The sequence below is a fragment of the Phalacrocorax aristotelis genome, chromosome 5 (genome assembly GCF_949628215.1).
Source record: "Phalacrocorax aristotelis chromosome 5, bGulAri2.1, whole genome shotgun sequence".
In the NCBI taxonomy this organism is placed as follows: Eukaryota; Metazoa; Chordata; class Aves; order Suliformes; family Phalacrocoracidae; genus Phalacrocorax; species Phalacrocorax aristotelis.
In genome coordinates this window covers 29,948,092-29,973,979 of record NC_134280.1, presented here as the reverse complement: position 1 = coordinate 29,973,979, position 25,888 = coordinate 29,948,092, and the positions used below count along the sequence as shown (strand labels likewise).

The 25,888-nt window shown below is 39.2% G+C and overlaps 1 protein-coding gene across 5 annotated transcripts in view; it reads right to left on the bottom strand.

Moving 5' to 3' along the window:
- Nucleotides 1–20,891, bottom strand: part of ADAM23 (ADAM metallopeptidase domain 23) — an 81,873-nt gene extending 60,982 nt beyond the window's left edge. For all 5 annotated transcript variants that reach the window (XM_075093730.1, XM_075093733.1, XM_075093729.1 and 2 more), the window contains exons 1-3: nt 20,628–20,891; nt 19,309–19,535; nt 8,196–8,272 (exon numbers count right to left, since the gene is read on the bottom strand). In XM_075093730.1, coding sequence (XP_074949831.1) covers nt 8,196–8,272; nt 19,309–19,535; nt 20,628–20,796 — 473 coding nt within the window. In that variant the 5' untranslated portion in view covers nt 20,797–20,891. The remainder of the gene's footprint in view (nt 1–8,195; nt 8,273–19,308; nt 19,536–20,627) is intronic.
- Nucleotides 20,892–25,888: the final 4,997 nt, after the last annotated feature.

The following is a 25,888-nucleotide window of genomic DNA, read 5'->3' as shown; positions in this document are numbered from 1 at the left end:
TCTTCAAATGGGGAAACATCTCCAAAAAAGACTGACAGGAAAGCATAATGCACCAGATTCTTTTTTGGATTAGTCTGCTTCCCTCATTGCAAGAAGCCCTGAGTTAGTTCAAGGAATCCAGACAAATTCTTCATGATCCTTTCTCTAGTTATGTCCTGAAGCCCTCCATCTGAGAATGGAGATCTATGCTATACTTTAATGGCCACTTCAGCAAGCATTTTGAAAGTAGGAGCTTGAAGAGTTCTTCAGAATATTAAGAACAGTATGTTGCTCAGTTCCTGCCATATTTTCCTTTACCATAGCACGGAAGATGATACCACTTGAAAATGTGCTATAAAAGGATATGAAGAATTGAACAGCCGGACAATATTACAGAAGATACGAGTACTGTGTCATGGAAAATAACTTAAGTAATTTGCTATGACAGAACTTTCCTAGAAGAGCAATTGACAAAACAAAGATTTCATTTAAACAACTCTTCAAGTTAATTCAATATTGTATTTTAATTGATCCCTTTCTTCCATCACCAGCTGGGAAAACAGGTAGCTTTGAATTATCAGTAAAAATTTTATTATCGTGTAGTCTAAGGCTGTGGGCTGCCATCTGTCTTTGCCAGAATGGTCTCATTCAACCGTAACCATATTTGCCAAAGCTTTCTTCATTTAAAGCGAGGGCTTTTTTTACGTAAAAAAGAAACTTTGGTTTTCTCTCCTCTTAAAGAATTCACTGAATGCTCCACATGTCCTGATACTTTGTGTCTAACAATAACAGTCCAATTTAAAACAACTTCACAATGAAGGAAAAATGGAACCAGATGTGGGTGTGGGTTCTTTTTATTATTTTATTTTACTTCTAAAAATACTTAAATAACTTTATTTATACTTATGGAAAACTGACTCAACTGCCTTCAGATTAGATTAACAACTATAGCAGAATCAGATACACGTTTTGGTACTCTGGCAAACTAATAGTTTATTTTGGTTCCCTTAATCCATGCTTCCATGTTGAACTATATTGCACAACTTTAGCTCTGTCATTGAATCAAGTTAAATTCAGCGATACAGGCCTTTAGGAGCTAGTTTGATGAACTTAACTAACCATATGTCAAGCATATGCAGGCTTTATACTAGCTCCAAATGCAAAGATTTCAGCCTGACTGTAACAGAATCTGAGATCCCAGCAATTCACTTCAGCATAAAGATCTCACTATTGACAAGACTGGATCATCTCAGAAACTGACTGAAAAATCAACTAGATTAGAAAGGTAACAGTTATTCACCACTGCCACGTGACAGTGGTTACACGTGAGCAAGGTAGAAGAACAATACATAAAAAAGGACGCATCAAATCAGACAACTGCTTAGAATGTTGTTTGACAGCAAATACACACAGCAAATTTTGAGGGTGTTTTCTCAGAATTTTATAGCACTGTCATATTGTCCCAGATGTGTATTTGCCTTGTCCTGAGCTTGTTGACCCTAACAATCCACCAAACCAACGGCTGTGGTCACATCTCAGCTGACAGGCATTCAAAAACCCTGTTCAGAAGGGTACGAGATCCACACTTAAATCCAGAATCAGGAGTGCACAGAATAGTCTCTTCACTCCACAAGCAAGTGGTCTGAAAAGAGGGCTATCATTCACAACACCAATGTCCACATTTTAAACAGCATACCTTCAGGTTTTTGGGTGTGGGGGGTTTTTGGGAAGGTGTTTTGGTTTACTTTTGGGGTTTTGTGGGATTGGGGAGGGTTATTTATTTTGGGTTTGGTTTTGTTTTGGGTTTTTGTTTTTATTTGTGGATTTTTGTTTAAAACAAATTCTTTAAAATTACTCTTCCTAGAGGCTGCTGGATCCCACGCAGAAACACACATCCCAAGAGTTCTTACATCAGTGCAGAAAAAACAAAGTGGCATTTCAAACAAATTAGCCGATGCTGGGTTTCTTACAGTCTTGTTGAAATAAGCTCTCCTGCCAATTATTTTATTGATAGCCATTCTATGGAGCGCAACTCTACTCATGCATCACACAGCAGGCATAGGGACATTGCTTAATTGCTGCCAGGGAATCCAAACCTTGAATGCTTGAAAGCTAAGGACTACAACATTCATTTCTATGGCTAGCATTCTAAGTTCTCCCCTATAAAACACACATAGAAACAGACATGCATACACACTTTATTTTGTAAATATTTGCTAAAGAGAAGGGGATGAGATGAAGAAAAATGAGATAAAAAGAAGAAATATTAAAAGGACTGATCTGGAAAGTTCTAGGAGGAATGAAAGTAGATGACAAGGAACTGGAAATATTTGAGACATTGAGCTAAGAGTGCAAGCCCTTGGTCAATGGCAGGACTGGTGCTGCCTCCTGGAAGAGTGTATTAGTAAAACACTAGATAGTGCACACTAGTGAACATACAAATGCATGAGCATACATAATATTATAAAATCAACATTTTTATAACCTTAGTGACAGCATGGAAAAGAATACCTGAAGGGAATTGCACCAAACACTTAAAATTACAGAAACAAAATACTAAGAATAATTGAAATATTGTTTATAATTAATGCTCCTAATTTACGGCTGAACACAGTAATTGAGAAGGAAGCTTCTTCACACCATCAGTTTTTAGAACTTTTCAAATTACAATAGAAAGCTTTTTCCAGACATTAATGTGTCTTGAAAAATATAGAGAGGTTTTAATATCTGTCTCTAAGTCTTTTTACATGTGAAATGCCTGCTGAGGCAAATGATAACTTGTAATAGGTTGGCCTCCAGTTCTGGGAATGGCAAGTGAGGCAGTAAAGCTCTGTTATCTAAAGCTGAGACACTCAAGACTGCACTTACTCAGGAGTATACATGCATTGTAAAATCCTAGCCCTGAGTTCTTTGCATCTCATCTGTAACAAATTTTTAAAAGCAGACTAGAGTTAAACTTACCACAATAATATCACATGTAATTTACACAGCTTGCGTATCTTACAGGATCCTAAATGTTTACGTTTTTATTTAAGAAAATATTATAAACATTTGAAGTTTCCTTCTAGAAAACTGACTAGTTTTCCCATTTCCATTAAAAAAGAATTTTGATAAAAACAAGAATCAAGTAGATTCTCAAATAATCCAGTTACTGCCCTATTGTTTTTGAAATCATGCTAACAATGTAATCTCCTCTGGGACTACTCCCAAATTCAGCCCTACAGAAACATACACCAAAGACTACACAACAATTATAAGCTTTAAACTGATGGATAAAAGTGGCTGTAATATGCTAGCTATAATGCTGCACTTCACATAAGAGACTGCTCACAAGAGTCATCATATTTTAATGTCTCAAATATTTAACTCATGTTACAGTCAAATGTGGGTGTGGGGGGAGGGTTCAGTTCATGCCAAACATGCCCTTTTTTTCCAACTCTTAATTGAAAAGAAAACCTATTTTCCTACAAATGGATTTTCCTGGAAAGATGGACTTCTACAGGGAAAAGAAAGAAAAGTTCAAAAATACAGGCTAGTCTTGGTGATTTTTCCCCCCTTCCCCCAAAATCCTAAATTTTGACAGAAGCTTTCAGTAGGAAAGAAGTTTTTGCCTTTGGTTTCTACCTTCTGTTTTCTGCCCAGCTCAGGTACCTAATTCCCCATTCCTTGTATGGGCCTCAGCCACTCCAGTCCCAGTGGGAAAAGACTCTAGTATGGCCCCAGCCCCCAATGCTCGAGGAGACTCCTTTATTTAGAGGATGGCACTAGGCCATTGGTTGAAAACTGCCAGACAATATAGCCAACTTCCCTCATCACTAAAAAAAAAAACCAGCAAGCAGACATTCTTAATTCACTGCTTTTAGCAGTGTTGCTCTCTAATGTGTCTTAGTACTACAGGGGAACATAGAGTCTGCTAGCTTTGAACAGGACATAAAAGTTACCTGCAGAAACACTCGTCTTTCAACAGAAGAACAGCAACTTAAAAGCCTTTTACATGTTGGTGGAAAAGAGATCATTAAAGAATAATGTGTTAGCACCTCACAGATATTTGTTTATGTATTTAATACATAAATGAAAAAATAAATTGTTCTGATATACTAGGATCATTGATTACTCAAGAGAGTTACAACAAATGAATTGACACTATTGTTTGAGGACAAAATATGAATTTACTGAAGTTAATGAACACTTTTAAAGGCTTTTTATATAAACTTTTTTAAGACAATGCTACATGTTACTTGTTGCATAGGAAATTTATCAAGTTTGGGCAGACGATCATAGCTGAATTATAAAACCCCCTAACTTTTCAAATGGGATTATCTGTTACCCCATTAGTGCCTTATCTTTCATTTTTGTACTAACAGCATTAACTAAACATTATTTAATCCATTACAGATTAGAGAAAGTATTACTTTTTGCATCAAATTATTTCAAAATCCACGTATCTACAGTTATTATCACACTGACCACCTGAAATTGGTCAAACATTTAAGTGTAACAACAAGCAAGATGTCTGAAACTTCAGAGTAACCCACCTAGTTAGAGTTCAAAACTAACCTTTTTTTCCTGAGTCTTCTCATCAGAAAAAGCTGCCAATAATGACCTTCAGGATAACAAATTATATTTCATTTGTTTTAACACCTGTAGGCCTTCTGCAACTGAAAAATTCAAATTCCCAATCAAACTCCATACAAATCTTACATTTGAATTGTCTCTGCACACTGGATTCAAGAGGTTTGATGGACTTATAATTCCTTCAAGATGTTTGTGCTGTTGCACTATAGCAAGACAGAAAACATCAAGTAAAAATTTATATTAACGTGGTCCAGAAATTTTCAGATTGCCACCTGTTCTTCTCACAAAATCTTGAGTTATTAATGCAAGTAAATATCCAATTTTTTCACCTCCTGTTTATAATATTTTCTGTGAAAAAAAGAGCAGCTGAAACACGTAAGTTAGGCAACTGCGGAGATTCCAGAAAAGGTAGAGAAAACGTAAAACTAGAACCTGTTTGTAGGCAACAACCATCCTCTGATCTTTCCTTTATATACTTGAAGAACTTTCCTAAAAAAGGCAGGGACAAAACCAGAACACACACACAGAGTAGGTGACATTAACTCACCTTAGAGTAACTGATACAAATATATATTCAACATATTCAAGGGTATTTCGGATTTTCAATATGTATTCCACATGCGACTGGATTATTTTGGCCAATAGCACATAACAGCTCAAGTCTGTGGCCTTCTTGTTGCTCTGCTTTTCTTCCTGACTAGACATTAGTAATACCAGTATGCCAGCTAAAACTCATTGTAATTCAGAATAGTAGCAAAAGGCAGCATTTTGCTGAACACAAATATAACCGAGATACAAGAATGGGTCTTTTTCAAATCATTGTCTATAGGTATTTAAAATTTATGATTTACAAGTTTTATGACTTACAGTTTTAGAGTCTTATGTCAGGTCAAAAAATAGGACAGGTTTTTGAAGTAATTGTTTTCTGGAGCAGAACCAGATAAAGAGTCAAACGTAAGTCAAAAACCACCTACGAAGCTAGAAGACGACCTAAATGTATGAAGAGGCAAACAGCTGGGATACCAGTAAGAACCTGAACACCCCCGGCCTTACATAGAGCCAGTAAGAAAATTCTTGATACCCCAAGAGCAGAACTTTGCATAAGGTGCACAGCAAGTGATCTTCCTCTCTCTTTTTGAGGTGAAAGACACTGCATTTCTTGACTACTGATAAAGCAACCAAAGTTGGAAAAATATGTACACTTACTTCCTTTATGGACCATCTGTTACAAATAAGCAAGGACAAACAGGGGTACTGGACAATGGGTAACATTGCGAGGGTACATGGAATGTAAGGCTACTGGGCTTGTGATTGTATTTGATTAATAGCCATTCAGCACAAGCGATTAGGACAGGAAAAGCAAAAAACACCCAGACACACAAACCCTAACGAACAGGATATAAGAGTTCTGGCCTTTGTTATTACCTCTGTTAGGTCACTGACTGACAGGCCATGGAAGGAGCCACTCAGGCATGGCCTTGATGTTCAACCAGAACCTTGGAAGAGATAAGAAGTGGTAAACTATGTCATCATGGGTCTCCTGGGAAAGAACAAACTTATTACAGGAAGTCTGCAAGGGCTTGTGGAAATGTGCAAACATTTTTATGGGATATTGAGGGGAAGCACCAAAGGTAGCAATGGTGAATCAGGATGTAACAAGTATGGGAAAATGGAGAGGAAGTGGCACAAAAGGACTCATTAGTGTAGCTGCAAGTCAGTAGGTTTGTTTGGCCCAGGCCTATACCTGATCACTGCAGTCTGTCCTATGTTTTTATTGAGTCCTACTTGTAATATTTTCTATGTGACTTTGCTCTCTATTTTGCAGAGGTGTGATGAGCAAGCAAACTTTAGAGTCAGTCAACAACTGTGAGGGGTCCTGTACCTGGAAGGACCTAAGGTCTAAGCTGGTGACCCAGTAAGAGACCTCAGGCCTAGACATGAATGTTTGATGAACTTAAAGCCTGTGTTAACATTTGAGTCTGTGAATGCCAGCATGCTTGTGAATCAGCAGAGGGCTGGTGCACATATTTAATTAGCAAACTGCAATTCCCATCAGCTGGAGAACTTTATCAGGCTGTTTGTATTCTTGTTCATTTAAGTGCTGTTTGCATTTATGTATGTGGTGCCAGTAAAGGCAAGGCTTTTCCTCTGTGATGGTCTGTGTGACCAGCCATATCCTACGCATAGTGCCATCTCGGGAACGCGTGCTCTGTCTTGCTACTGGCTGGACATGCAAACAGAAACAGTGCAAGCAGACCAAGAGGAGACGTTCCCTGTAGCTTAGAGGCCACTAGATATAGGTTCCCTTCACAAATATATAATGATTACCCCACTGGAATTACTCTGCATGGGTCCATCTCTGACTCTCATAAAACACCGTAGTCTTGCACTACACTATTAGTTCTTCCAGAGGCTAAAGAACACCCAGTTATCTGCAAGCCTTCTTTCTCCTTCCATTCTGTGTGCCATTCCCTGCCTTCATACTAACTCACCTTTTGCCAGCCACTCAAGACCATATGTCACATTTTAAAAGATGGAACTGCCAGAGCAAACTAACTTCAAAATCATGCATGGATGAAGGAAAATGTTTCCAGTTCACCTTTACAGGAAAACATCTGATAACTAGTAGCCAAGCAGCAAAACATGTGATGTAACAGTTCAGCAAATTTTATAAAGCCATAGCTTGCTGCTTTGAACAGCCATTAGATTTAATAAGCTTGTATTTTTCTCCCTAACAGAACTTTCATTACATGACAGTTAAGACAAAAATAAGGCCTCAAATGGACCTCAAGACCAGAGGAACACATTGGGGTTTTTAAAACCACAACACATTTTTTCTGTAAATTTGTTTCTCCTTGAGCTGAAAGGCTCAAGGGCAGCAGAAGGGGCAAATGCACTTTTAAGCAATACTGTAGATAATTTTACCTGTCCAGTATTTAGTACTGATTCTATACTTCCACCTTATTCTTATACTTTCTCAGTGTAAACTTTCAGCAGCAAAAAAACTTCATTACAATTTTTAGAAAAACACCTACTTCCATAACTTCAGGTGGGCATAAGAATAGATGTGATACAAACAACTAAACCAGCATTGACCTGTATTACAAGTCAGATCTTCTAGAGTTTACCTTTATGTAAAATTGTCTTACTGGTAAACAGACTCCAGCTGCACCATTCAGTACAGCCAAACCATTAAGATTCCCACTTTATTAGGAACTTCATGATTACAGTGGCAATAGCATGTTTTCCAGATCATTGAAGATGAGCCATTCATACAAGTATTTAAAATATTCCTACACACTAACTTGAGCAACTAAAATAACACCTGCATGACAGTTCCTCACCAAGTGAAAAATGCACCCAAAAATCCACACCTTTCAAGCACTACTGGTACTGGAGTCTCTCTATTTTTCATCATTTATTTTATTGTGAATGATAAAATTTTAAAGGTATGTATGTTATCGGCATCAGCAAGGGTAACAGTTACCTCACTTTAAAAGGCTAAATGTTATTTTGTATTAATAAACTTGGATAACACCATATTTTTCCACAGATCTCGGGATTTCACATGCCCTGACCTTATACCATAAGTTAAAGACAATAAGAGCAGGAAAGAAAGAAACCTCAAATTGTGCACTTACTTATTCAATGTGAGGTCAAGGATGAATTTGGAGCCAAAGGCCTCAATCTGGAAACTTGCCTGGGCCAGATGTACAGCCTGTAAACATGAACACACAGGAGTACTATAGAGTTTTGCAGAACATTAAAGTTGTCAAAAGAATCACTGAGCTTTATATGCAACAAATGTGAGAAACACCTGTGAAAAACAAAGTTATGGAAAACACGCTTATTTTCATGAACCTCATAGGCATATGAAAAGCTTTGCCCTTGCACCAAATCCGGATTCGAAAAGATTTGCCTTTGTAGATGGTAAAGGAAGAGAGAGAAGCAAAGGGTACCTGAAAAACATGGCTTCAAATACATATTCATTCCTCACAAAAGCAAGAAGGAAAAAAAGAAAAAAAAAGAAGATTCACCTAAACATCTATATTTTGCCATAACCAGGAGGCTATGTAACAAAAACATTAAGTAATGTAGTATACTGTTCTTTTAATTATATTACTCCGTTCAGTCACTTTAAAAGGCCTGAAATACTTTAAGTATTTGTAATACACACCTTCAAATAAGAAAATTATGGCAAGGCTTGTATTACATGTTATGAAAGACTCCTTCAAAGTATGCCCTTCACAATTAAAGTCTGTGTACTTGGCACTGTAGCCAAACCAGTGTACAGAAACTCATGCTGCTCAACATACAACAACAAAACAACATTAGCTTGTCTCACATGGAGAGTTAACTTGCAGGATATTCCATTTTTGTCAGATATATAAATTGTACTCGTTATTCTTTTCTGTACTGTTGCAACTGAAGCCAGAGACATTTAAAACATTCTTGTCTCTTTTCTACAAAAACAAGAAGATAAGAGATGATCCAAGAATTTATTTTTGTGAAGACACTGTTCCAGTAGTGTGGAAGATATTAGATGTTAATTTCATAGAACCTAATCCCTGATAATGTTCTGCTCAAATCATGCTTATACACTAATTTGGTACAGCATTAATAATCACATAAAGCTGGAATATTATGACTAAGCCCTTTAATCAAAAGAAAAAAACCCTTTTTTTTACTAAACACCACAATGAATCTTCAGGTATGTCACAAAAGCTATATGAAGACCTAGCTAGGTTATGGCATAACTTAAACATGAAGGTTAGCTTTCACAGCCCACAAGGCCTACAATTTTGTTCTCCTTTGGAAATTTTTCCACACAGGATAAATGCTTTACGTCCCTCTTCCATCCTTGCACTACACAGAGCAGCACTGACTCTCATCTTATTTTGCAGCAAAGGTATCCATTATCTTTCATAAAACCCTTCAATATAATTTTTAAAAACTACTTCTAAAAGTTGCTATGGTGACTAAAATCAGCTGTGATGTTTCCTGTGTTAATTTATCATTCTGTGCCCCCTGAAATTATCATTTCCCTTTCAACAGGGTCACAGAGCTTTGTTGTCAAGCTTCTTTAAAGGTGTGTAGTTACAAAATATTTTAAAGATCTTTAATATCATTAAACAATCTCTTACCAAGAGCCTGGGTTTTATTAAAAGAATACAATAACTTTAAAGAAGAATTTTAAAAACAATATTCCTAGCTGATATCTAAAATAATATGGAAGGGAACCAGTATCAAGCTTTCTGTTACATTTTTTGGTAAATTAATATTAACAGCTGTCTCACCAGTTCACCAACTCACTGAGATAACACTGGCCTGCCAAACTGTGATTCAGAGCAGCTGTAAACTCCAGAGTGAAACAGTTTAAGTATAAAGACAAATAGGTGACTTGATGTAGACAGTCTCCATCAAGAGCAAACTTGCCAGGATGAAAGCTAGCACATATATCTATAAAAAAAAGCACAGAATTTCTGTTTAAATGCATGCCTAGTAGGAGATCAGCCCCTGCTCCACTTTTATGCTCAGTGAAACCAAGGAACAAGTGTCACAAGGAGCTTTTCAAGCCCGTTCGTGACAAAAACCTCATTATGGTTTCAACATGCATATGCATTAATTTAATTTTTAAAAAGCATGAAAGTTTGTTGCAGGAGAAGGGTTGCAATTAGTTTTATCCCATAAAGATTCCACTTAGAGTTACAGGAGCTACCGCTTTGAGTCTCCTTCACATATAACTTTTACCTAAAATGATGTGTCTTTATATATGCCACATGCAGGACTTCAATATTAACTATCTGGAAAGTTTAAAAGATGATGTACTATTCCATTAAGATCATTCTGAAACCATGAGAAATTAGAACCACATCAGAACCACAGAATTTCTTAAAGTACCTAGTTTTTATTTGGGGGGGGGGGAAGTTTTTCAAAATATCTCCTACTCAAAGATAAACATGGTAATTTTTAGTATATTGCATTTTGACATACAAACCATGAAGATTATAATTTACAGATCTATGACATAACTTTCCTAACACACATAACATGGCAAAAAGTGACTGCCCAATCAGGATTTACTCAGTGTAGTATATTGTTAATGACATTTACAAGTAATTTTAGAAACAATATAACTACCAGTGATCCCCAAATGATGTACTTAGCCAAGCTGAGCAAAAAACTAACTTCAAAAGTGACTATATACTTTTTCCAAGGTTAGTTTAGAAATACACTTGTTCTGCAGTTTTATCAAACTGAAAAGCATTTCTTTCACTTCTCCTAACCGATATGTATTCCGTTTTATTCTTTGAAACACTTTTTAGAACAAGAGCAGCATCAAAGCTAAATAATCACCTGCAAGAGAGAAATACCCAAGTATGTTGTTTCTCCCTTAAATTTTTTTTTGTTTTGTCACCACTGTTGTTCTGACTGCCAATTCCAAACCAACTAAATAAGCTAAACTCTTGAATATCTTTCCTTTCAAGAAGATTCAAGCTACTTCACAGAATCACAGGTTGGAAGAAAATGCTTAAGTGTGGAGGATGACATATGGCCTCAAATAATAAAACACACTTCAAAAGCAATCATGGTGTACTGAAACATGCCAAAATCCTGAAACTTCAGCACAAGACATCACAGATATTAAAAATGTACATGTATAAAAAAAGCCCTGGATAACCTCAAGATCAGAAACTCCCATCAAGGGCTAATAAATCCAAAAGACAAGTTCTGGTTCCCAGAAGATCCTCAGCCACAAATTGCTGGAGTCTGGGAAACCAGTCTAGGAAGTAGCATCCCATGACTGTTTTGCTCCTGTACCCCTCCCTAGCCATCGGCTACTGATTGCTCTCAGGGACAGCTAGATGGACACCTGGTCTGATCCGCTATAGCTTTTCTTTTGTCCAATCAAGCCCATTCAATGATACATGTATATCATCCTTTATGTTTCTAAGCCATCAACCATGTATTTTTTTATCTTTCTGCAATTTAAAATTATTTAAAGTAATTTGTATTCTCAGTCTACAATATCATAAGAAAAAGTTCATCCTGTAGGACTAGATACAGTATCATTGCTATTTCAGAAAACAATTACTTCTTTATATAAAACCACCACTTGCTATCTATTACTGTGCCTCACTTAACAGATGTAGCCTGTACACATAAGCAATTGCTGCAAAGCAGCTGACACTAGTTTGCTACCCTGCAGCGAGACATGTTCCGCACCAAACTCAGCTCAAACCATTGGTTACAACAAGAACACTGGATTTTAAATCCCCTCCATTTAGCAAAACCAGTTTTGAGTTCACATGGATGTGATACACCACTGCTGCAGCAAAATACAGATTTTGTTAAGCCAGTTAAGTAACAGATAACCATCCATGAAAGCCATAGCCAGATATCAGGTGAAGGTAATAAAACTGAAGTATTTAATCCTGGAATTGACATTTTTCCTGTAGCAAGTTAGCACAGAAAGCTACCAGTGAATTGTCACCAGGTGGTGTAGCTGTTAAAACGGTCATGTACCACCACGATGGGAAGTACTTCAGAAAAGTATCTGTGAAATTCCATTATACAGCTTATCATTTCACAGTATTTTCTTACCAGCTACTGAGTAATACAATGCCTGAAGTATAATCTGAAACACGATGTTCTTCTGATTGGCATAGAAATATAAATTCAAACAAGGACATAACGTAGATTACAGAATCACAGAATGGTGGGTGTTGGAAGCGACCTCTGGAGATCATCTTGCCCAAACCCCCTGCTTGAGCACGGACACCAGACCACGTCCAGGTGGGTTTTAAATGTCTCCTGGGGAAGAGGCTCCACAACCTCTCTGGGCAGCCTGTTCCACTGCGTATATATATTAGCATATATGTTGAAGAATATATACCGGCTAGATATCTTACCACGTCTTTTCACAGGAAAAATATCACACATTACCTTCTTGTACCACTTGCATACATGCATATGTTCACATCAGCATGAACATTCTTTACTTAAACAGGAGACCAAGTTCCTTCGTACATGCTTGCTTATCATTTTAAAACCTCTGCAGAGGTTCCTGCTTTGACAACTATAAGCTAACTCCAACAGCAAAGCTACAAAATTACATCAAGCTTTTCTGCAGCAAAGACTTACTGATGATATATAGAGGAGCGGGTTGAAGGAGGGTCTGAGTCTTTAAAACTTCTGCCGCAAACCCAAATATTGAGAGGGGGAGGAGAGAAAAGTAAAAAATTTCTCTCACTATTCTGGCAGCTCGGATTACTAGCATAGTCACTGTAATAAGAGATTCTTCACACTATTTTAAGAGTGCTGTAGCTACTTGTGCAAAGCAGTAGCTTTCAGGGGGTTTTCCAAGCCAAAAATATGTATACATTAAAAAATTCTAGTTTCTTTCAAATCAGTCATCAGCTTACTAAAAGTTTCAAGATAAAAATGGACTAGAAGGCTGTAACTAGAATATCAGTTCTACTGATCCATGTCACAACCTGAACACTTTGTTTTCATTATTGCAGTTGGGCATCATTTGCCCATAATTCACTTTTTCCAGACTTTCAGGAATTTTACAGCCATCATCACCTGAAGTAAAGTACTATATTGGTTTTATTTCTTCACAATAAAACTATGCCAAATGCAATAACGTGTTATCCCTTCAAAAAATACTAAGTTCTGTCACAAAACAAAAGTAACAGCGTTATTTAACTGACTGATAGTACCTATGGGTCTTTTGCTGTTTTCATACAGATGTGATCTCCAAATGACAAGCTCATTGCTTTTAGAAATCTATTTTTGCATATAGTTCTGCTGACTAAAATAATGGCCAAGAGCTGCCTCTCCCATTTCAGTAGCTGAGCAAGGGGTTTCATCACTCCCATTTTGGAATTAGAAACCTAAGTCAGATTTAGATGGACTTTACACCATTAAGAGGTTTTTCTGATCTAGACCTTCATTCTGATAATAGTAATTTGTGACAAAACTTGTAATGTGACTTACAATATATTAGTTACTTACTCTTCTTTTAGCTTGTTTGCTTATCCTCAGACTTCATACAGAACCCATCCTTCTTTAGTATTTGGAAAACATCTACCATACACCAAGATAACCTTCCACTATTCATTGGAAATAAAGCATTTCATACTGAAATGGCATACATAAATGTCACAGCAGCATGTAAAAACTCATGCTTAAAGCATACGGTATTTCAGAAAAGTTTCTGTTAATGATTTGTTTCTGGTCTTTAATGATTAACAATAGAAAGGTTAATCTGACACACTTGAACCTCAAGCCTTGAAGACCCTTCTTTGAAAGAATGGTTGTCAGCATGTGAGCAAAGGCTCAGGACTACCAGCAATTCTACTGTTGCTCTTTTAACCCGAGGGGCCGGAACCCACCATTCTCTCCCGACATCACAATACTTAGATACCCATCTGCAGTCACTCTGGCATCTAAAATCATATCCCTCCCAGTGTTTTGTTCATCAGACTCTAGAGAGTAGTGCATCTATATCTTGGACCACTTTCCTGCAATACCCAGCTTCCCACAAATACTAGAATACCTATAAACTTCATTTTATTTATTTCAGAACAAAGGCTAGCGTTGCACTGCCTAACATTTAGGAACTGAAACCTTTTATATGTTATTGCCTAAAGCTCATGAGAGGACCCAGAAATATACTGGGGGGGGAAGATGTAAAAAGTTTTAGAAATATCATGACTCACATTTCAGCTAGGAAACCAAGATGCAGATCTACTCGAGCAGAAGTTGGCATAAGGAAGATGGCCTACTCCCAGAAGCCAAAGAATAGAAGAATACCAATTTCGACCCTCCTGTTAAGTAACTACTGAAGATGCAGAGTCCAGTTCAGCCTTTTGCATTAATATAAATTCTATATGGAATAGAAAAAAGACAAAGTACACAAAATCATCCACTTACAAGTAGCGTAAATTGAAGCTGCACCACAGAAAATTCTGAGAAAAATGCAAAGCCAGCTGATGTACTACAAAGATTCACCAACAGTCTTAAACACATATGTAAGCCACCTGAAGTTCATTATTTTGATCAGTTTTCATCACATGGGGATTAAAAGTGAAGACCTGGCCTAAGATAGGCAACGGAAGGCATGGGAAGACTAATGCATAGAGTTTTTTTCTGGATTTAATAAGAATTCACTTGATGCCACCTCTTGAGAGATTATTAATCATTATCTTTCATCTCTTACAAAATAGGCCTGCTTTTAATTCAGTACCACCTCCTTTGCAATGGCTGTGATACAGCTGTCTTCCTTTCATCTTAAAGATGCTTTCCCTCAACTTTTGTAGGCTACATACCAAAGTTGCATAAAGGACTGAGACAGCAGTGTATCGCAACCTTTAAAGCAGGGCAACGTAGCAAAAAGCATAACATTCAGCCCAGCAGGAATATTTTCTTTATTTAAATGACAAACAGCTGAGCTGAACAGAAGCACCCAGAGTTTTCACCCCAACAACTCAAAATTAATATAATTTTTTTGCAGGGTGGAACTGTCCTCACAGTCAAAACTACTATCACACACTTTTTCCCAGTCATTAGGGTCTACAAAACAGTTCTCAACACCTCCCTCCTCCCGAAAATTATAGTAATAGCTTCAAATTATGCATTAAGACATTGCTTCTTTAAAGCTTCTGAAAACTTATGATTCAGTGGTCAAAAACAGTTAGAAACTGCCCGGCAGATACAGTCTTCCTTCATATGCACCTAGTTCAAGCTATTTTCCACCCAAGATTTGGCAAGGTTGCCCTGAGTTGTGTTTCTCTGGCAATCCTATTAGCCTGAGATCACATCTTGTGTTGCAAGGTTTTTCCATCTGCTGGCCACCATAAGGACTTGCTCCTAGTCTTTTTGACAAGTTGTGTCCCATGCAGTCTTCCCACTAGGTCCTAACAATCTTGTATATAAAGTCTGTGAAAATGAATCAAAGCAGTCAGTAAAGAGACTACCAGTTCATTCAAAAATGGTACCTCCATCTGCAGAAGTTTGAAAAGACAGAGCCGCATAACACAGATGACTCAGACCTCTTCAGCAAATTTAAGGATTCTTGTGAGCTTCTTCAGTGTATTTTTATAAACAGATGCTAATTTTTGAGAATTTCACACTAAAAACAACTTCTGAAGAACTCAAAACCAGCTAGCCTTAATTTGACCGCAAGGAAGCAGGTATACAGATTTTAGAGTCTTCAAACACCAAGTATTCAAAATATGCTTTTTGGTTTTGAACACTAAAATTCTGTCCACCGTGGAGAAAGACCACTTCAATTAGTCAGCACTATGGTGAACATTCCTTTTTTTCAAGCATCGAGAAAAAGCTTCTCAGAAGAATAAGAAGGAAGAAGAGTTTCTACCAACAGTTTAGATCACATATGAGCTCTCATTATGTTGGCATTTCACCAAATTCAAAAGGGGATAAAGAGGATCAGCACCAAGAAAGCAATTTATTATTTAAATTTTTGATTCTCTGATACACTTTTCTCCTCTGGCCCTTCATTTCTACATACATTTCATGAAGGCCATAGACCCTTACTTTTAGGAAAAGACTTTAAAAAATAAAATATTTTAAATCATTTTACATAATTATATTTCTCTAGCTTTACCTCTTTTCTTGCCACATGCACACAGTTTCCCGTACTCTTCCCCTCTCCTTATTGTGACTCAGTATTTCTGAGGTATTCAGGCCTACTCCCAAAAACTATCCATATGGTCTATATTCTCCTGGCCACTATAATCAAATTCCACAGACAGGGGTCTACTGAAAAATATCCATAATTAGGTAGTATATCCACATCAGATGCCTATAAACAGTATATTAAGGCTGACAAGATGTCCTGGTTTAAGATCAGATAAGAGTTAGTTTTCTTCAGAGTAGCTAGTATGGGACTATGTTTTGGATTTGTGCCAAAAACAGCATTGATAGCAACAACTAAAACATCTCCATGTTAAGTAGCGCTTACTTTATGCAAGAACTTTTTCAGCTTCCCATGTTCTCCCAGGTGCACAAGAAGATGGGAGGGGACACAGCTGGGACAGCTGACCCAAACGGACCCGAGGGGTATTCCACACCATATGAAATCATGCTCAGCATATAAAGCTGGGGGAAGAAGGAAGCCAGGGATCTTCTGAGTGATCACATTTGTTTTCCCACATAACCATTACATGTGACGGAGCCCTGCTTTTCTGGAGGTGCCTGAACACCTGCCTGCCCATGGGAAGGAGTGAATGAATTCCTTGTTTTGCTTTGCTTGTGCGCATGGCTTTTGCTTTACCTGTTAAACTGTCTTTATCTCATCCCTCAAGTTTTCTCACTCTTGCTTTTCTGATTCTCTCCCATATCCCACCAGGGGAGAGCAAACAAGTGGCTGTGTGGTACTTAGCTGCCGGCTGGAGTTAAACCATGGCACAAGAAAATACAGGTTAAAGTATGAAAAGTTCCAAGAACAGTAAAAAAAAATTGGTATTTTCCTTCCTCCGCTGTCCACTGTGTAGGTACATACGGTCATCATATTTGTCTTTCATTTTTTTAGCATGTGAAAAACATAATCCTAAATGTAGAAATATAGATTTCTTTCTTTACCTAACTATAAAGGTATTTTGGTTATTTCTTTTTACTACCGATGTGGGAGACAGCAACATCTTGCAAGTAGGACTTATTACAATATAGCACTTATTTTAACTCTGGGAAAGGATAAAGGCAAGTTCTGAAAAAATTCCACACCCACCCCCAATCAAAACCCTTGTGCATCTTTCACAATCCAATTACATTTTGTTGTCTTTATGGATTGCTTTTGCTTTACATCCTAGGCAGTCTTCCCCTCTTCCCCCCCTCCACCAGTTAGTGCACTACAGATATTATTATAGTGAATGTTAAAAAGAACAAAATAACCAAAATATCTGGTATAGCATTATTGGTAAAATGGATGGAAGGGCAAAGAAATGACTTCATGCAAGGAAAGACAAGAAGCAAATTGCAGATGGGAAGCCCTCTATGGTGCCCTAGAAGCAAGACATGCAAAAATCAATCTGTACAAGGAACATAATCAACCCTTTCCTTCAATTAAATGGATCAAAGCAATAGAAGTTTCTTGCCAGAAGAATGAAGTCAACTTAATGTCACTCTCTATGAAGCCCCAAGCTTAAAGAACCCTTCTGTGGGAAAAAATGCAGCATTAGCATTCCCTACACTTAAAAGGGACACAGTGAGCAAAAAGGAGATCCACTTTACACAGTACTCAGCAGCAAGCATACCCAAGGAAATCAATACCAATTCTGTCAGTGCTGATTTCTGCAGAGCTTCACCCCAACAGGTAGATATACGGTAGGGCACAGGAAGGATAGGCAATGCCAGCAATGTTCCTATGGGTAATGCTGGGTAAGTAGAGAGATTGGCAGACATTCCCCTCTGTGGATTCCCAGGAAAAAAAAAACTCACGTAGAAACATGGAGGAACCACTATTCCCAATGACAGGTCTGCAAGCGCTTGCAAATCTCTTTCTTGCCACACGCCTCTCCAAAGAGGGGAACAGAAAGTCTCTAGAGTTTAAGTTTATTTAAAAGAGTGGTCTCACTTTAAAGGGGTGTTAGTCCTGAACGTAGTATTCTTTTAAGTAGCTCCGGTCTCCAACAGTTGAACAGTTTTTCTGTGCCATCCTTAACATATTGGTATACTTTGATGCATCCAAAGGCACATACTGGTATCCAAGTCCAATAAGCTAGGAAGCAACCTTTTTCCCATTAAAACATCTAAATTATACAACTATCTCATATTCTTTTCAAAGATTACACAGTGCCTCCACATTAACGCCACATCAACAAAAGCCCATACAAATCCACTTTCTGAAATTTCAGAAGTAATGCAGTTCAACAGGAAGGAATTCCATTATAGCTAAGTCCTTCAATAATATCATAGACACTGATCTGCTTTGCTGTCTCTCTTCTCTACCATGGCAATCTCTTCCCACACAAACCATATTTACCCTCACTCTACCTTTTTAACCTGTGGGAAGAAATTAATTTTTTAAGTAAAATTTTATAAAAATAGGATGGCATCATTTGAAAGGGTGCCTCCTAAACATCATTTAGAAGAGGTTTATTTTTTTACCAAGGTTTTTCACAAAGCCATTTGTCCAAACTCATGTTATTTCACAAAAAAATTACTACCTGCATCTATACAAAATGAAATATTAGATCTTGTTGTTAAAAAAATGAAAAATGTGGGTATTTGGCAAAAACTGGTAACACTTTACAGTGGTCTTCACTGGTCATACACTGGCAGGAAACCAATACTGCATTTATTAGTGCAGGATACATTCAAATCCAAGTAACTCACATTGTAAGTTCAGGATTCTAAAGCAACTCCCTATGCAGACATTTCTGCAGTCTAAAGCTATGTTGGAAGAAGTATTTTTTTGATGATGGTATACCGTAAGTCAAGACACCAGAATCTGTGCTGATCAGACAAGTCAACTTTGCATAATTCCCATTCATTTAATCTATAGTTCAGCTTCTGAACCATCCTGAAATTCAAAATAATTATTTTTAAATTAACACAAGGGAAATTACATTCTTCTTTAATTACATGTCCTCCTTTAATTCCTAAAAACAGTGTTAAGGACCACCATTAAGTCTCGAAGATCTACAGAATAAAACATTCAAACATAGTTCCACATCACATATTACCATTCTGAAAATTCTGCAGGTGAACCTCATTTTATCCTACCTTGTCATGTTTCTGCTGGTGCCTTGCCCTAGTATCCAGGATATGGTAAGGGGTTTCAGAGTCTCTGTTGATGTAATAGATTAGTCTTGAAGGCAGCGTGATTTCTTTCTGGATTGCATTGCTGTAGCTGTTATTTTTACTGTTACTGCTTTTATTCTGTTGAAATGTATTCCCTTCATCTGCCAGTACTCCCTCTATACTGCCTGCTGTTTCATTCCAATGCAGGTCTGAGGAAGAAAGATATGCCAGCCATAAATTAGATGGCAGAATGTGTTTATTTCTATAAAAAGCTACATATTTATCTTGCAGTTTTCTAATATTTTATTAATCACTCAAGCAAACACAAAGATAGCTTACTCATTGAGCTCAATCTGATTCATTTTTCACACATAGAATGGTTTCAGAAATAACATTATTTATTTAAATGCATATACATTTTCATATGCAGTCATAGATTATAAATATTTTAAAGGCTCTCAACCTTCAATAGAAAAAACAAAAAACTTAATGGATATATAGTTACCCCCTACACCCTCTTTGATAGCTAAATTCTCTTCTCTCTCAGGCACACACACGCAAACCCAAATATACATCTACAAAAGGCTAAGAATACTCCCCATGTTCCTAAGACAAACTGAATTCAGAGGCCATGCGCACCGAATGCTAATCCATCCCTTTACATAATCGGAAGTTTTCTACCTCTCTTTTAACTTTGACAACAGCCCTTTTCTTTACTAGCTGCTTTTCAGATGAAGTCCGGTATCCTTCCTCCAGTGAGATTTCAAGATGCAGTCAATCAACAAGCAATGTAACAGTAACAGTAATAAAACGGTGCACAACACGGCTACATTCAGCCCTTCACATGCCGCCTATATGCAATCAGAAGCAACTAAACAAAAAGCACACACAGAAATCCAACCCCAGACAAACAAATCAGCTTCCTAGTCAGATCCCCGCACACATGCAACCCAACACACACAAAAACCACCTAAGCCTTCTGCCGCATACCTCACCGGCACATTTCTACGTATACCATCTTTTATCTAAAACACTGCAGCACTGACTTCAGAAGATCAGAGGAGGAAACCTCACGTTTCTGTTCTTTTTTGTAAGCAAGGAAGCCAAGGAAACATTTTCTGAGGCCCGTTTTTCTACACGCCGAAACAGACACGTACACAAAGCTAGAAGGGGCGGAGGAAGAAATCGTGCCGGGAGAAATGGATGTTACCCGGGTTTATCACCCAGGGCGGAGGCAGAGGGGCCGGGGAGCCACACACGCCTCACGCACACGAGCACACAGACCCCCCCGTCATACCCACCGGCGGCCGCTGCAGCCGCATCGGCCCGGGGGCAGGAGGAGCCATGGAAGAGCAGGAGCAGCGAGACGAGGTGGCCGAAGAGCGGCAGTAGCGTGGGGCGGCGGGCGGCGGGGAGGCGGCGGCCGCCGGAGGAAGGCTGCCGCAGGGAGATGCTGCCGGGCGGCTTCATGGCTCATAGCGCCCCGGGGCGGCGCGGGGGACGGACGAACGGACGGACGGGGGGGGGGGGGGGGGCAGCGCAGCACCCTCAGCCCCGAGGGTGGGCTGGGCAGGGCTGGGCTGGCGGCTCCTCACAGCGGTGCGCGCCCGTCTGCCTCCTCCCTCCACCGTTACAGGACGCCGTTACCTCAGCGCGAGGGCGGGCGGGTAGCGGCGCGCGCGCGCGCCTCCCCCTTCGCCGCTCCGCTCCGCCAACCCCCCGCCCCAGCACGCGCACGCGCGCCGACCTCGTCCCACGGCGGGCGCGTGGGGTGGGGCGGGGCCGCGCGGCCGCTGTCCGTTGTGCTGCCGCCGGGCGCGCGCAGCTGGGGGTGGGACACACACACGACGCGGAGAGGCCGCCCCCCTCAGGCGCGCAGCGGGGTAGGGCACGCTGCGTGCTGCTTGGGTGACGGGTCACGACGCGCGCTGCCAGCCCGGGGCGGGAGGGTGCTGCCCTGCGGCGAGGTGAGCGGCGCCAGCTGCGCGCACAGCTGGACCGTCTTCTCCCCGAGCGCCCGCGGGGGAGGGCGGCGGCGGCCGGGCAGCGGCTGCAGCGGGGCGGTGGACAGGCGGCGGCTTGGCGGCCCTGACAGGCGCTAACGAGTTGTAACTAGCACCTGGGCCTGGCGGAGAGCGGGTGTGGAATCTCCTGTTTGGGGTAACACAGAGAAACCCACTCTTGCAGCGTGCACAGTTGCAAGAAGATGAGTTTGGAAATAGTCTAATTATTTTTAAGAACTCCACGCAGAGTGACATTACTTTGAAAATTGGCATCCCTGAGCAAGGCTTGGAAGATACCCTTCCTGTGAACCCTCCCCTCCTCCAAGTGTTGTGTGGAGCTTCAGGCTCCCCTCTGCTCCCTCGCAATGCCTCTCCCCAACAGATTTCTTCCTTGCATTTCCCCAGAAAGTTCCCTTCTTTAGTCCCTGTGACCTGCTCATCCCTACTGACTGCAGCTAACCTGCAATGAAGGGGTTGTGGAGGTGAGAACCAGAGTACCAAAACTGTATGTGTATATTGACAAAGAAAATGGACGTGTATACAATAAACAAAAAAGACCACTGCAGGAAGGTGCATGATCAGACTGTGACCTGGTGTAAATCTGCTCTGGCATGCTGTGTTCAGCTACAGACAGTCTGGACCACCAACAGAAAGAAGTTAAGTGCATTTCTGCACAGCAAGTATTATCTTTCATACTTCAGTGTGCCTGGGGTGAACCTCCAATATGAAGAATATCTGCAAAGATAAAAATAGCTTCAAAGTGGTATGAGAAGATTAATCTGCTGCTTTGTATTCATTCCATGGCTTCAGGAGTCAGAGAACCTGGAAGCTGAGTTCAGAGACAAGTCTAGATATTGAGTTCTTAGTGCACATTTTGCCAGCAGATTTCTAATACCCACAAATAGATATGTTTTATTTTGGTGCAGGTGTCATTGCTGAGGAAATAGAGATGTTACTCCTTTTTCTCTGGATATTGCTTTTTATTTGTCAGCTTATTCCTGCTAATCTGAGTCTGCGTACCACATGGATTTCCAGAAAGATAGGAATTTTCTCTGCTTCATGTAATTTTCTTTAGATTCCAGCCTGAAATGATTATTGTTGTTAATTTAGAAAGCAGAAGCCATTTTACAAATCATTACCATGCAGACTACTTCATAGCAGTAGTGTTATTACTTTTAAGAAAAATGAGTTCTGAATTCTCATGCTGGTCAAATAGGCTGACCACGTGTGAAAAATAACAGAAAATGTGCCTAAGATTTCTCTGTTGTCTGCATCTAGGGAGAAAGCTGTACCAGTTTTCTGTATAAAACGGTCTTCCTTGATGCTCACGTTCCCAGGCACTTTCCATGCAGCCCGCCTCATCTAGCCCAGCTGTTCCTCATCATTAGATATCACTAGAATATTTCAACCAACAGCAACTCCTGTTTCTCCCCATAAACATACAAACAGATCAAATGACCAGTTATGTCAGAGCATCTAGATATAAAGTAGGTAAATACAATTTTAAAAAAAAATCAAAGCAAAGAACAAAAGAGTAGAATGACCATCCAATTAAAAAAATAAATTCAAGAAACTTTTACCACACAACAAAAAAACAAGTCTAGCAACAGTGAATGCTAGAAGCACCTGCTCTCCAAAAATATCAGTTCTTGTTTTTAGTGTCCAGATTTTGAGGGGAGAAAATAATGTTTGCCTCTTTCTACAAAGGTTGCCTAGGGCAAAGATTTTAAAAAGTTCTTTTAACTCATGTACAAGTCTGCAGCAGAAATAATCACCTGAAGCAGACATGCTTAGTCTCTGGGTCCCTGATGGACATGTAACTCAAGCTGCGTTTCATAAACCTGCTACAAACCTTCAGCTGATCATGTGCAATTCACAGAGCCTAATCAGCTCCAGATTAAATACCCTGCTAGGAATGATAGCTGCTGTTTTTTTAAACCTGCTTTCATCTTTGAAAGACGCTACAAAATAATCCCAGACAGATTGCACTGCAGGTGTCTGAAAACAAAATACCAGAAGCCTGGATTATCATAGCAGCATCTGTATCAAATGAAAGAAATTGAAACATCTAAGTCAGAGGCACGCAGGAAACCGCTGATAGCTGGTGCTTCAAGGGTGGCTAGGGAGCAAAGGTATAATATGCAAGGTATATACACTTCCAATCTGGAGGATAAACAAACTTTCCATCGCATCTTTAGATGATTGCCAGTGCTTTTAAATACCTTCCCCCTTTATCAGGGTGAGGGCCAGTGAGGACATGGAATGAAATTTTGTAATGCTACAACTCAAATCAGAAAGTCGTCAGATGCAGAACTGCTGATAGTAGTCTTGGCTATTCATATTGACAGCCAGTCAGGATATGTTAGTCCAGGCTCTGTTAACCTAGTGCTAACCTTCCAACATGAACCAATGCCTCTTCTGATATCACCAGAAAGAAGTTAGCATATGACTTGACTTGGGAAAGTCTCTATGTAGAATATGTTTCAAAAGAACTTGCTCCTTACCAAGGTATAAATAATATTGATCTTGCTGAGTGAGCACACTAGGTCTGTGTATTGCTAGGAAATAAATCAAGTTTTTGGATTTCAACAGTAGTCTCTTATTCAACACCTATTTCAAGAATCCAGTTAGGTCCTGTAACACATGAGCAGGTGGTGTATTCCTGGATATTCCTCACAGAGACAAACTCTTTCCCATTTTAACAGAAAGAGGAATATTTCTGTTGCAGAAGGAATATGAAGGAGACAAGTTCCAGAGGCACAAACATGGATGACTAATTTATCAAAAACTCTTAGCAAGGATGCCGTAAGAACACTGGCGATCAAGTTTACAATAGTGATGATCGTTACAGAAGAGGAAACCGCAACATGAAATATTTAGTTTAACAGGAGGTTAAGCACAGGAAGACAAGCTTAGTTACCTCGGTAATAACAGGTGATACCAGTTGGGCAGCTCAAGACCTGCATTGCGTGATGAAGGGTATAAGGCCACAGGGAAAAGGCAACACAAACAGCAGGGTAGAGCAGCTGTTGCTGAATTCTCCTATTAGGTGAGTGCAGTAATCAAGTATGATTAAGATTTATTCATATTACTAGCAGGCTCAGCTGTAGGCCAAGATCCTGCTGTGTTCTGTGCTGTAAGGCCCAGGACAAAATAACAGATCTGTTAGAGAAATTTCCTTTTGATTTGCAGCAGCAAATAAGTCAGTCAGTGCTGTAACTAACAGAAAAAAAATATAAGAGCTGTAGGAGGCGTCCCAAGCACACCACAGGTCTAAAAAGCGGTAATTACCAGGGGACATTGAAGAATAGAACCTCATTAGCTGGCACATAACTAATCCACACAACCTGTAATTTGCATGCAAAAAGAAGGTGGCAGCCTGTTTCTCAACAGGTGGTTAACAGCTAAGACAAAGCTGTACTGAAACTTCATGCCACTCATGTTTGCTTACTTTATATCATATGCAGTGTAAATATGGATAATTTATACTTCAAAGAAACCTGGGAATTGTAATGAACAATCCATTGCATTAGTATAACATCTTTTTAATCACACGTGTTTGAATAATCACTGATTCTACATGTTCAGCTATTCTCAGGGTTCCTCAGTCATTAGTGTGAAAGAGAATATTTCTGTATGAAGGGCTATTAAAAATTCTTTTATAATGTGACCATCTCTTGCTACACATCCCACCACCTAACAGGCCAGCAGCAACCCATCATTTGGTCAGAAAAATAAGTACTTTTCATTTATTCTGTTTCTTTTAGCTGCTTTAAATGCCTTTTAGTGACTGGGGGAAGGGGGGGAAGCAAAATGTCACAGTAACATGACAAACACATAAGACTGTTTCAGGAAACAGAGCTGTGGCTCTAGATTCTTCTGAAGCAAGCATCACTTTCCAAACTGTAGATCTAACAGGACAGGGTTTCCATTGCTCTTCACTTTTCTATCTTCTTTATTACAACCTCATACTCTTCAGAGTATGCTACTTAGTCCATAGTTCAACAGAGTTCTAAACCCAGCTTTCCCCTCCATGTACAATAATGGAACAATGTACAATATTGGGCACCACACTATTTTAAACACAGAAATATTATAAAATACAATACAGTAAAAATGCCCCTTTTCCATCAGAACTGTCTCTCATTTACTGAGATCTGCGTGCACACCATTGTTAGCTACTCCTCTCACCACTACTACTACACAAATGAACTCTTTTGTGAGTATCATATATTCCAGCACAAGTTAGAATACACAATAATTAGGATATAGTTGCCAGTCCCCTCCCCTCAATATTGTGAAATGTTGATGGTAAAGTCAAGTGAAGAAAGTAAGATGATAAAAAAGAATATCTTACCAACATTCAGCAAAGAATGGAAGGGAACACAGCTGTGGGGCTAATAGCAAACAAGTCAGAGGTTTTATTAATTGCAGTTCAATTTGTACCCAGGTGAAACTTAGCATCAGTAATTTACTTTTGATTGCAGGAAAAATTATTTTTAATAAACCACTCTGGGCTGTAATTTCAGAACTAACTCACCGTGTACCCTTGTGCAACT